The 13,340-nt window shown below is 36.8% G+C and overlaps 1 protein-coding gene across 1 annotated transcript; it reads right to left on the reverse strand.

Moving 5' to 3' along the window:
* Positions 1 to 1,287: 1,287 nt before the first annotated feature.
* On the reverse strand, positions 1,288 to 12,362 carry LOC102497685 (transmembrane gamma-carboxyglutamic acid protein 1). Its single transcript, XM_014583935.2, has 2 exons — positions 12,333 to 12,362; positions 1,288 to 1,978 (listed from the first exon to the last, which is right to left on the reverse strand). Exons 1-2 carry the CDS (start codon positions 12,360 to 12,362, stop codon positions 1,493 to 1,495), a joined length of 516 nt encoding a protein of 171 aa, XP_014439421.1. The 3' UTR covers positions 1,288 to 1,492.
* Between the last annotated feature and the right edge of the window lie 978 nt (positions 12,363 to 13,340).

Consider the following 13,340-nt stretch of genomic DNA (forward strand, 5'->3'; position numbering starts at 1 on the left):
ACAGGCCTGCACCGCTCTAATGATTTTCCCATCAGTTCACACATAACAGGACTTTATGAAGCAACTGTCTCATATTTGTCAGCTGAGCCAGTATACGTGGGCAGTTCATTCACAGGCTGTTCCCTCTGCTCCAAGGGAAAAATGAAAACCCTGCAGTTAAAAAAAAAGAAAGAAAAAAAAGAATCTGATGAAAAAATGAAAGCACTCCAGAAATGAAATCTATGTGGGGCTGTAACTAGATTTGGTGTGCACTTGGTAGAATATATACTTTGTAATGTTTCCTATCAATTAGACAGCGATATAAAAATCACAACACATAACTTAATGCAATATCACCTCCTAATAATATTGAGACAAAGACTTCAGCCTTTATTAAAACATTAAATAATTTCAGAATTTTATTTTTAACTAAATTCTTAGGTGATTTAAATTCCATGGTAGTATGAGAGAGAGTAGACAGAGTAAAAGGCAATAAAACAGTGAGAAGAAAATAATTTTTGTTGCCATGTGCAAAAGATTCATTGGTATCTCTTTCTTGACACTCATATGCATGTATTTCAATGTTAGAAATCATTTCATTGCTAGGAAATTTTCTCTACTAAGATATTAATACAAATAGCACTAGTCATTCAAAGATGGTAAACAGGCATTATTCATTTGGGGAAGTGGGTGTTATAACCAGCAAAAAATTGTAGTACAAAAACCTCCAATATAACACAGAACCAATGATTTTCTTGCTACATAATGTAAGTAAGTTGTTGCTTATTGTGTGCTCTCTTTCTTTTTTCTCTTTTTGAAATGTTTCAAAAAATGAGTATGACTGCATGCGCTTTTTTTCCTTTAAGGTAGATGAAGAAATTGGAGGCAAACAAAATCAGTATAAATTAGAAAACATGCTAAGTTCATTTTTTTTTTGGTAAAGTCTGCAGGATGTTGCTGGTTATGTGTTGCACAAATTGTTGGTGTCCCTTTTTTCTCAGTTTTGGTGAGTAATGTTCTCTTTGCAGGTGATGTAGCTAGACATTAACACATTTTTAAGACAGCTGTGCATATGTTGTGTTGATCTACTCACGTGTATATTCCAGAGATGTTCAAAAAGTTTATAGAATATGCATACTATGAAAATCTATGTTAAATTTCAAATTTTTGCACCAAACTCATACATTAATTCCATTGTCTATGAACTTTAAAAAGTCTCATCCTATGCATATACCCACTAATACACATACACATACATATGTATATTTCATCATATTACATGAGGACCCCAACGCATATGTTTTTCCCTCTTCAAATATTTTCTCTAGTGAAAATGAGTATGGATCATGATTTTATAATAGGAAACAAAGCAAATGAAAAACCAGAAAAAGTGAAGTGGTATGCTTTAAGGGTCCAATAAAATAGGTCAGTGGACATTTATGTAGTGGTAAAGTGCTAGAAAGGCCTTTCATTAGTATTTAAAAAATGATAGAGTACAAAGAAGTTTGCAGATTCATTTGATGGTGGTGACCATAGGCACCATAGCAATGGCACTGGCTGAGTTGGAGTTGACTATGTCCTCATACTCCGGGGGTGGGTCTAAATGAGGTTCAGTTTCACTCCTCCGTAGGTTCACCTGGCCAGTAGCTTCCTCATAGGTTGGTGGGGGATCGCAGTTGGACAGGCGAGTGGAGACAGAATCTGAGCGCCCTACAACATATTCCAGAAAGCCAGGAGACAATCCACTGCTATCAAACACTTCATCTGGTGGGGGAGGTGGAGTGATAATATTAAGGTGCTGAGGGAAGGGTATGTGGCCTTCGGTCACTGTCTGTCTACGAGTTTTGTTTCTTAGGAAGCATCTCCAGATTAGGAAAATGACAAGGAGGATAATGAAGAGGCCAAAGATTAATGGGAAGGTAAGGTAAAATTGGAACCAGTCACTTCCTCTGTTACTCTCTCCTTGTTGCGCTTTTGTGTAGGTGCTCCAAAACTCCTTCTGAAAATACAAGACAAAATAATAAAAAATCAGTATGCTAAAAATAGTGGGAAAATCTGACTAACAAGTCACTTGCAATTACATCACAAAGATATAAGCACTATTAACACTTTGGTTTATAACATTTAAAAAATGCTATATAAGGGACAGTCAGTTGGCTTGATGGTTAGGGCACCTGGGTCCCACATGGCCCAACTGCACAGCTTGAGAAATGTTGGGTGTTTGTGCATGTGTGCCCCAAAAATCTTAAGAGTGGAATAGAAGGGAATGCAGCATGGTCATCCTCCTTAGGTGTCCTTTCTCACTCCTCCTACCCCTCGAGTCTCTCTCTCTCCGGTGAGCACATGCACTCTTTAGCAATTTTTTAAAAAAAGTTTCACATCTATTCTTTCTCCCATGCTTACGTCAATTGTCACTGCAATGCTTTGTAAATATGTACCTTTTACAAATTTGGAATCAAGCAGCGCTAAGTGGATTAGAACTGTTAATCATCTACTGTGGAGAACTGTCATCTAGCTGATCCATAATTCATTTTCCTTTATCCATAGGTGAGACTTTATCCTCTCTTCTCAGTCTCTCAGATCACTACCTTCTTTTCCTCCATATGCCAATGAATGCATGTCATTTCAGATAATTATGTAATGTGACGCTTAAATTAACACAAGAAAAATTGACTCTTTTCTATTGTCTGTATTAGTTTGTGATAATCAAGAAATAATGATGTACATGAAAATGAGCTTCTTTTGTACATGCTTGGCTTACATAATTCAATTCCTCTGGTTTCATTAGCATACTGGGAAATAAAAAAATCTATATATACCAATGCTTCTTTTTTCTTTTAGAAATAAATATAATCAGACATCTAATTTGAAGGAATGAAAACAAAACTTGACAAAAATGGAGATTATAAACTAGATTTCTGTTTTACATATTGTAATTCAATGAATCTTCCTCATATTAAATAATATAGGTAATAAATATTATCATCCCAACTCTGCAGATATGGAGACCCAGAGAGGTTACACAAAGTAAACTCAAGGTCATTTAACATGTAAACATTGTAACTGGGATCTTAACCCAAGAGGCCAGGCAACAGAGCAACCCAAACCCAAAAGTCAATCTACCTTGATGTGGATATTTCAAACTAATTTGGTCACATGCCTAAAAAATGTGATTGCTCATCATGTTAAATATGTAGTGAAAATTGAGGTGGCTCATTTTATAGATAAAATATGTTCAATTATAAAAACAATGATCTGAAGTAACAAGTATTTACAGATTGATTTTTTTTTTTAGGAAATAGACATACATTGTTCTTGAGGCTACAGGATCGAGTAAAATTTTTCTTGAAATTGACACTCAAATTATAGTTGTAATTCAGATGAATAAATGCAGTTTATGTCTCTATAAGCCATTCATGTAGTTTTTTATGTTACTGAAAGCAGCCAAAAGATACTGAGAAAAAGCAACTGCTCTCAGGACTTGGTCAAACAGTGCTTATAGGGAATGAAAATGAGCAGTTGGCTATTATGTTCACTGTGGTTCACACTTTGACAGTCCCAGTCACACACATCTGTAATTATTAGATCATATTTTCACAGCAATCTGGAGCACAATGTAAAACACCTAGTTAATGAAGAACAGTCATTAAAGGAAATCCATTGTTTTAAATCAGGCTAAAATTAGATAATAAACACAGTTTGAAGCTGCAAGAGAGGTCAGACTTCCCTTTCAGAGGGAGGAGCCCTAAGAGGTAGATATCCCATCTCATTAGGTCACTTTTAGAACAATACTCAGTAGGTGTGATAGTCTATCAAATAATATTTATTTTCCTTTTATAAAATGTGTGCTTTCTTGTTTTGAATTTTCTCACTGCCATTCATAAATAAATTTGAATGACTTAAAGCCTGAATGCCTCTATTCATAATTAGGAAGAAAAGAGCGGAGCATGTTTTATAGTCATTGATTAACCAGTCCAAAACCTACCTAGGAAAGCTAGAAGTGGGTGATTTTCTCAGTGAGTTTGAGCTGAAGAAGGTCTATACAGCACTCATATGGCTTCTCCCTGTCCTTGAACAAGAATTACAGGAAAGGGATAAGGGATTAAAAATCAGGCCTGACTCCAAAAGCCGTCTTATTCAGAGCAGAAAGTAAAGAGATCTGCAAGGTAGGAGATTCAAGAAAGAGAACATGCAGAATTTTTAATTTCTTACCAAGTGGGATGCTCTAGGGAAAATGGCTATACTTACACATGAGTTACTTAACATCTTTGTGTTCATTTATCTGGAAGGTTGTTATAGGTATATGTACCTTCCGAGAAAATGAAAAAAGAACATTTGTAAATTGACACAAAAAGTATATTATTTTGAAAACTGCCATTAGGGGCTGGACAAGTTGCTGGAAGGAAAAAAAACAAAGACATGTTTATGCTGGGCATGAAAAGGGGCAATCCAATTTCTTTTACTCCAGTTGAAGATGATGTAGGGGGAGGATGAAGAAGAGGGAGGTGGTTGGTTGTGGCTTATTTCAATTAATCGTGGAACTATTTTGTCCAAGGTGGCAAGCAGCTTACAGAAGACAATCCTATTTAATTTAAATGAAATTATGTGGAATCTGCTGAGGTTTGAATTGAGAGCACCTGGATGGAACTAATCAAGGGAGTCGGGAGGCTTGAGAGCTATTGTAGTGTAAGAAAAAGGAGGAATTCCAAGTCCCAAAATGTTGCTATTGCCAGTATGTAACACAGAAAGCTAAAAATTTATTCTTTCCTATTATTAAGGAGGAAAAAAAGCCAAGTGAAGATCCTGTGAATTACACTACTATTCTGACGGGGGTGTGTGTGTGTGTGGGGGGGTAGGGCATACATCCATGTATGCCAATATCCACATGAAAGAAATATGTAAGGATACACAGAACACTGCTAAGAAAGGTTGCCTTTTAAAGAGGGAAGGAAGACACTTGAGAGCCTGGGACAGGGACAGGAGGAAGCTTTGCCATAAATCATTTCATATGTTTTATTCCTGAACCTTGTGGATGTATTACTTCTCCCAAAACTAAAGCAAAGAAGTTCGTTTCTTCGGGGAAGTCCACACATACAGGTAACCCTTTTTCAAATCCTGGATATGAATTCCAGGTAGAAATAGAGCCAGGTTCAGATGCAGACTAGGTTTAGAGACCTGTGGGTTTAGTTAATATTGAGGGTGAAGGAGGTTATTAAATTAAGGGCTGGGTGCTACCAGGAAGGGCACACACTGCGGGTCTGCCCACTTGGAAGGGATGTACACACATGGCCACAAGCCTGCTAACTGTTAACAGATTGAATGTAATATAAACAAGATTATGATGATAATAAATAAATAATAAAAACAGTTTATAGCACGGATAAAGAGACCTACTCCGCAGCTCTTTTGCTTAGATAAGTCAGTTATGTAATGTCAACCACACAGCCTCCCCAAAGTGAGAGCACAGAAGAGCAAAAATGAAGCAGACATTACTTCCCTTTGTAACCAGATAGTTATGACTCTGTCACTTACTAACTGTGAGGTTTCAGATAGTGACATTACTCTGAACCCATTTTCTCAGATTAAAATAGGAAGGACCCAAAACTCCCAGTGTGGTTGTGAGGACACAGGCAGTATCAGGAAAACATCTGAAACACCATCATACATTTTAGCCTGCACTTGACAGATACTGGCTATTTAAAAAGGGGAAAAAGAAGCAGCAGATGGTGTAATGGTTATGTCACTGGACTTCCACATGGCCAACTATGGTTCAAGTCCTGGACCGGGAGGCTTGAAACTCACACTTGGCTCTTGTACATGCATGCCCAAAATCCTGAGAGGAGAAGGGATTGCTGCATGGCCATCCCCCCAAGGGGGTGATTTTTTTGCTTTCTGTCTCTTTCTCTCCAGTAAGTACACATGCCCTACAACAAAAACCTCTCTAAAAAAGTAAAAAGGAAAAAGGGAAAAACAAGGATGTAATTTTTTTTCACCTTCATTGGAAGTATAAATGACAAAATTGTATATATTCAAGGTATAGAACATGATGTTTAGATACATGCATGCATTATGAAATTATTACCAACATCAATCTAATTAACACATTTATTACATTATTACATTTTTTGTGATGAGGAAACTAAGATCTAGTCTCTTAGTAACTTTCAAATGTACAGACCTTATTGACTATGGTCACCATTCTCTACATTGGGTCTTTGGAACTTATTCATCTTATAATTGCAAGTTTCACTTTTTGATGAAAAACATGCCTTCTCCTTATAGTTGTTATATCTGATAGATGAGTCATAATTAACAGAGCACCCAAAAAGTAGCTTAAGAAGTAATGATAACTGTGTTTATTTCTCAAGAAGCCTACGGGTGGGATAAGACATGCCATAGTTTATACCTTTGACTCAATTATGACAGAGCTCTACCCTGAGTTCTGCAATTCTCTTGGCCTTATCTTCATGGTTACAAAGTGGCTGCCCCTATGCCTGGAATCATATTCTCATTCAATCAGAATGACAACTGTGGGGAAAAATATTTTTTTTCACAAAGTACTGTCACTTTTATCTGCCAAGCTAAATTTTATCAGAAATTGGGGCTATTTCCTTTTGTTCTAGGTCAGAACTCATTATGTGGACCACACTAGCAGCAGGAGATACTACGAGAACGAAAATCCTGATAGAGGAGGAGATTTTTTCATAATTAATTTTGAATAATTATGATTTACCTCAAAAAACCAGGCACATTGTCACTTCTTAAAATTCACTGTTTCTTAGTGAGGAGGAAACAGTAGAATGCCTATTGTGTCAATAAGCAGAAGTGTCTGACATAATGTCTTTGCTGAGACAATTGATTAAATCATTAGTATCTCAGATTAACTTAATTAGGGCAATTGCATTGTGACAGAGGGTGGCAGTAATGGGGATATGGATGATAAAACTGTAATGAGCATATTGGACACAGACAATTGAAATGTTAGAAAACCTTTGGCAGATTTAGGTGAATTTAGAGTGTATTACTATAGACACCTGTCAGTAAACAATTCAGTAAAAGTTAGAATATTCACTTGACAAACTAAATAGTTTTTAAAAAATTTTTTCATTTCATTTTCTTTTATACATTAAATCACATTATTATTTGGCTTACAAAATGGATATTTCAACAGGTGAACATTTCTCCCTAGTACAGTTGATAAAACTACAAAATATCTTCAACAGATAATACCACATTTCTTTGTCCATTAATGCTTTGCCTCCCTATTTTTCTTCTAAATGTCCTTCCTCAGACCCTCCTCTTTCACACAAACTATATCTGTTATTTATATCTATATACTGTGTTTTTATCTCCCTTAGTGAATTAGTTTCAGTCATAGAGTACAGACACTAGGTATATTTTAAGTGAGGACATACAATGCCTCTCCTTCATAGCCTGGCTTGCTTCACTCAGCAGTAAATCTTTCATATTCATCTACTTCCTGTCAAAAGCCAGTGGGTTTTTTTTTATGGCTGAATAGTATTCCATTGAGTATATGTGCCACAGTTTTTCTATACATTCCAATCTTAATAATTTGATTTACTGTATAAAAGAACTTGAAATAAAAAAACTATCTATCTAAAATTAATACATAAATAAATAAATAAATAAATAAATAAATAAATAAATAAATAAAAGACTAGATAGTAAATAATTTAGGTTTTATGGGCTATATTGTCTCCATCTCCTCTTCTAACTCTATCTTTGTAGCCCAATCCAAGAGCAGGCAATGTGTAAGTAAATGAGCATGGTTCTGTTCCAATAAGAATTTACTACAAAAACTTAGTGGAATTGATTTGGCTTACAGACAATGGTCTGACAGTCCATGGTACATGACAGACCAATTTGTGATAAAGGGAATAAATTGTGTGTGTATGTGCATGTCCACAACATCATGGGAATGAGAGGGTTCCACATCCCTTTAGATATTTACCAATTTAATAATGCTGAAGTTATAGTAAGTTTTTATTGTGTTGGCCCAATATTTGCATGAGAGTATGATTGAGTGTAAATAGTGACATCAGTATTGTTTTCCAGCTCACCTAGGGTCAATCTGCTTATGTTACCATAAATAGCAGAAATGTATTTATCTTTGTGGAAATTGAAAGCCTAAGATCAGGGTGCTAGCATGGTTAGTTTCTGGAGAAGGCTGTCTTGTTAACTTAGAGATGGTCTCCTTCTCACTTAGTGGGGAGATGAGAAAGAGCAAGAGAGGAAACACTCCCTGGTGTCTGTTCTTATAAGAACCATCATACCAGGACTTTGTCCTTGTGACCTCATCTAAACCTAATTACATCCGAAAGGCCCATTTCCAAAAACTATCCTATTGGTGGATAGGGCTTTAATATTTAAATATGGGGCAGGGCCCTTTCATTCTATGGCATTTTGCCTGTGGCCTCCCAAACTTTATGTCTTTCCTGGGTGCAAAATTTATGCAAGTGATCCTATATTAGTATTTTCCAGAGAAACTAAACCAATAGGAAGAATAAATGGAAAGATACAGATATAGATACAAATATAGATATAAATATAAAAAGAAGATTTATTACAGGAATTGGCTCCCACAGTTATGGAGGTCAAGAAGTCTGTCCCAAAATATTCCACTGTAAACTGGAGACCCAGAAAAACTGGTGGTATTATTCAGTTTGGATTTGAAGGCCTGATAATTAGGAGCTCCAATGCCCAAGTGCAGGGGAAGGCAGATGTTTCAGCTCAAGGAGAGAAAGAGGCAATGCAGTGTTCCAACACTTTTTTGTTCTATTTGTGCCTTCAATAGATGGAATGATGCCCGTTGACATTGGTGAGGATGGATCTTTCTCATTCAGCTGATTAAGAAATGCTCATTTCTTCCAGAAACACTGTCACAGGCACACCCAGAAATAGTGTTTTACCAGCTACTTGGGCATGCCTCAGCCCTGTCAAGTTGGCAAATAAAGCTAACCAATACACATACAAAAATCTTCAAAAAGCTCAACTCTTTCCAGCATTAGCTATAAATTCTGAACTCCAAACTCTCATCTAAAATCATCTACATCAGACGTGGGTAAAATATGAGATATGGTTTATCCTTAGGTTAAATTCTTCTCCAGCTGGGAACCTGTGAAACCAGACAAGTTATTTCTCCAAAATACAATAGTGGGATAAACATAGGAAAGATATTTTCAGGACGAGCAGATAACAGAATGGTTATATTGCTAGACTCCCACATAATCGATCACAGTTCAAGTCCCAGACCTGGCAGCTTAATATTCACAAAGGGCACGTGTGTGTGTGCCAAAAATCCTAAGCGGAGAGTGGAGAAGAAGGGATTGCAGCATGGCCATCCCCCCTAGGAGGTTATTTCTCGCTTTCTGTCTCTCTGTGTCTCCAGCAAGCACACGCACCCTACAGCAAAAATCTCCTAAAAAAAAAAAAAGATATTTTCATTTATACAAGGAGAAATAGGAAAGAAGGGAAGGATGACAGGCAATAAGCAAGTCTAAAACCTAGCACAGCAAATTTTATTGCAGTACAAGCTTTGATATTAATCCTCTTTAGTTCCATACTCTGTTCTTTAGGCCCTTGCAGCTGATCGTGTCACTCCTACAATTTTCTTTGGGATTGTCATCCTATGCCTCTGCTTGATGGCCCCTTCAGTAAGGATCCAGACAACCCCATCACTATGGTTATGCTGGGCAGTCTTCCTTTCAAGGTTTTCAGCAGAGACTGTCTGGTTTGTTGAAACCAAGATGGTGGCCCCAATGATGTCTCAGTCATCTCTAAGGACATTTTTCCTTCTTGAAGAAGACTGCACTTTTGTAGATAAATAGCTCTATTGTCTCATACTGATAAATCCAAGAAGTCTGATGGCAGTCTTCCTTCGTTTTCTTAAGCTATCAGTTTTTTTGCTCCTATAATTCCATAGATTCTTTAATGAATAATAAATATTATCACACAAATAGTGCTCTTTTCAGAACACGCTTTCTCATTTTCTGCAACATGTCTTAGACTTAGAAGTAACCGTCATAGGGCGAGTAGGTGGCGTGAAAGTTAGAACAGCTGAATCCCACAAGACTGACATGCAATTCTAGTCCTGGACTCTTAAAAATTACACCAGGTGTATGTGCGTGCATGCCCAAAATCTCAAGAAGAAAATAGAGAAAGGATTGTGGTGTGGTCATCCCCCATGGGGAGTGGTTTCTTACTTTCCATCTCTCTTTCTGTCTCACTCCAGCAAGCATATGCACCCTATGGAAAAGCTGAAAAAAAAAAAAACCTAAAAACAAATCATATTAGGAATTTTCAGGGTACAAAAGCATTCAGTCCATAATATCAGGTAATTTAAAAGCACAGCTATGTTTGTCAACCAGGCACTAAGGAGTATTTCTCACACTTTAGTGTGCACACTCATCACTAGTGATCTTGTTTAATGTAAATCCTGATTCACTAGGTCTAGAGTGGGGCTTCAGAGTTTGCATTTTTAACAAGCTCTCATTTGATGTTGATGCTACAGGCCCACCAACCACACTTTGAGCAGCAAGATGCTTGTACTGAATTTTAATATCTGGGATACCTGGGCCCTGCCCCAGAGATTGAGCATTTGGTCTGGAATATAGCCCTGGCATTAAGATTTTGAAAAGCTTTGAAGGGATTCTAACATACAGCAGAGCTTGATGATCTCTGTGCCAAAATGCCTGATGATTTCTCAGTTTTCATTATTGTTTTGCCCCATTGTGTTCCCTCTTTATTATTCACCCCTAAACCCTTGTCTACCTTTTTCTTTTTTTTTCAGGTCCACACATCCTGATGAAGGTGGAGATTAGCACTGCATCCTTTTGCTTTTGTCCCAGTGAAAGAAAGGTCAGGATGGAAATTTGAGGCTCAGCCATCCTAGGTTTGGGAAGAATTAGCACAAAGTATTCTAGCAGGTGATTTCAAAGGACACTAACTTAAGACAGAATGTACACTCTTGTAAAGTTCTTACATTATATGTGAAGGTGTGTATGTATTAAAGAATTATTTTATTTAACTTTATTTATCTATTTTCTTATTTTAATTTGGCCAGAGAGGGACAGAGAGAGAGAGAGAGAAAGTGAGAAAGCAAGCCATCAGTTCTGGGACTCGAACCATGGTTGGCCATTCGGGAGTCCAGAACCCTTAACCACCAGCAAGTCCCTGAAATTGTATATTATTTAAATATAAATTGACAAAGAAATTATTGTAGATCCTAAATGATGACTAAAATAATAAAAATAAAGAGCCAAGAGAGAAAAAAAGAAAATTCTGCAAGTGTTGTGTTGTTTCTCCCTTGGAGCAGGGAAGAACACTGTGTTCCAATTTAGACTTAAATAAAGAGACTAATGAACAACAACAACAAAAAAAGGACAAAATGGAGAGGATTACCCCAGAAAGCTATAACAGCAAAACTCACCTCCACTGTTGGGCCTGAGTATGGAGCAGTAAAAACAGCAATCTGCTTTCTTAAGTCCTAGAGGCCCCTGACAACCAAAGCAACTAGGAAAGATTTTTCCTCCTCACTGTACAAGGTGACTTGATTAGTAGAAATGCTGCAAGGGAGACACCCCCCCCCCCCCAGGGGCAAAAAAAACCCCCCCCCCCCAGTGGCAAAGTATACCTGTGACTCTTCTCCCTAAAGCTTAAACACAACCAAGGAAGTTTGAAGTGAGCACATGATGATGGTGGTGGTGATGATAACTGATGGCAACATATCAAGACCTTACATTGTACCAGGCATGGTTCTAAGTGATTTACATTCATCAACTCATTTAATCTTAGCAACCCAATGGATTTAGTGCTTTTATTGCTTCTATTTTACATATGAAGAATCTGAGGCACAGGAAAGTTAAATAACTTTCCCAAGTTAAATAACTCCTAGGGTGAGTGACTAAACTAAGATATGAATCTAGGCAACCTGAGGTTAAGAAATCACTGTTTCCAAACAGGAAAGTAAGAAAGCCCCTCAGTGAACTGTCAGTTTTACACTTGCACAAATAGATGCTCACCTTGTCCTTCCTCATATCTTGGGGAGAAGATCGTATGCATATTGTACACAGACCAAAAACATGGTAAGATCGAAGACAAAGTCAGAGAGAGGAGATGTCTTCATAGCAGGCAAAGAAAACAATACAGTGAGAAGATCAAGTAAAAAGGGAAAGAACACTTAGTGGAACCTGAACTCAAAGGTCAATAATAATCATGCTTAATAAAATGTTAAAGGACAGTCATGGAAACAAGGAACGTAATTATTATGTAGCTAAATCTGTTTATGTTTTACTAAATGCTCAAACCAATCAGTATTAAAAAGGCTCAATTACCCGAGTAACTTTAAACATGACATACACCATCTCTAAGTTTTAACATTTGTTTGTAATTCACAATAGCACAGAAGAAACAAAAATAATTTTTTTTCATCTTTGTGCAGGTGGATACCCAGTTTTTCCAGCACCATTTACTAAAGAGGTTTTCTGTTTCCTAAAGGATTGACTGGTACCCTTTGTCAAAAATCAATTGGCTGTAAGCTTTACGGGTTATTTCTGGGGTCTCTATTCTATTCCATTGGTCTACATGTCTGTTTTTGTGCCAATACCATGCTATTTTGATCATCACAACTTTATAGTAAATCTTGGGATCAGAGAGTGATATGCCTCCCACTCCACTCTTCTTGCACAGGATTGCTTTAGAAATACGAGGTCTTTAATGATTCCAGACAAATTCTGCGATTGTCTTTTCTAGATCTGTGAAGAATATCTCTGGTATTTTAATTGGAAATGCATTAAATATGTAGATTAATTTAGATAGAATTGCCATTTTGATTATGTTAATTCTTCCAATCCAGGAACATGAGATGTCCTTCCACTTTTTAATGTCACTTTCAATATATTTTTTAAGATTTTCATAGTTTTCTTTATAAAGGTCTTTGACTTCCTTAGTAAGGTTTATCCCTAGATATCTTATACATTTTGTGGCTGTGGTGAAAGGGATTCCTTCCTTCAGCTCTACTTCGTTCAACTTGTTCATATATAGAAATACTATAGCTTTTTTGGATGTTGACTTTGTATCCTGCCACTTTACTGTATTCACTTATTACTTCGAGAAGTTTTTTTCATGGAGACCTTTGGATCTTCTAAGTATACCATAGTGTTATCTGCGAACAAAGATATTTTCAACTCTTCTTTTCCTATTCTAATGCCTTTTATATTGTTTTCTTTTCTGATTGCATTAGCTAAGACTTCCAGCACTATATTAAAAAGCAGTTGAGAGGGACCAGCAGTTGGGGTAATGGTTATGTTGCTGGACTCCCATGTAGTCAACCGTGGTTCGAG

The sequence above is a fragment of the Tupaia chinensis genome, unplaced genomic scaffold (genome assembly GCF_000334495.1).
Source record: "Tupaia chinensis unplaced genomic scaffold, TupChi_1.0 Scaffold145202_1, whole genome shotgun sequence".
NCBI classification, from domain to species: domain Eukaryota; kingdom Metazoa; phylum Chordata; class Mammalia; order Scandentia; family Tupaiidae; genus Tupaia; species Tupaia belangeri.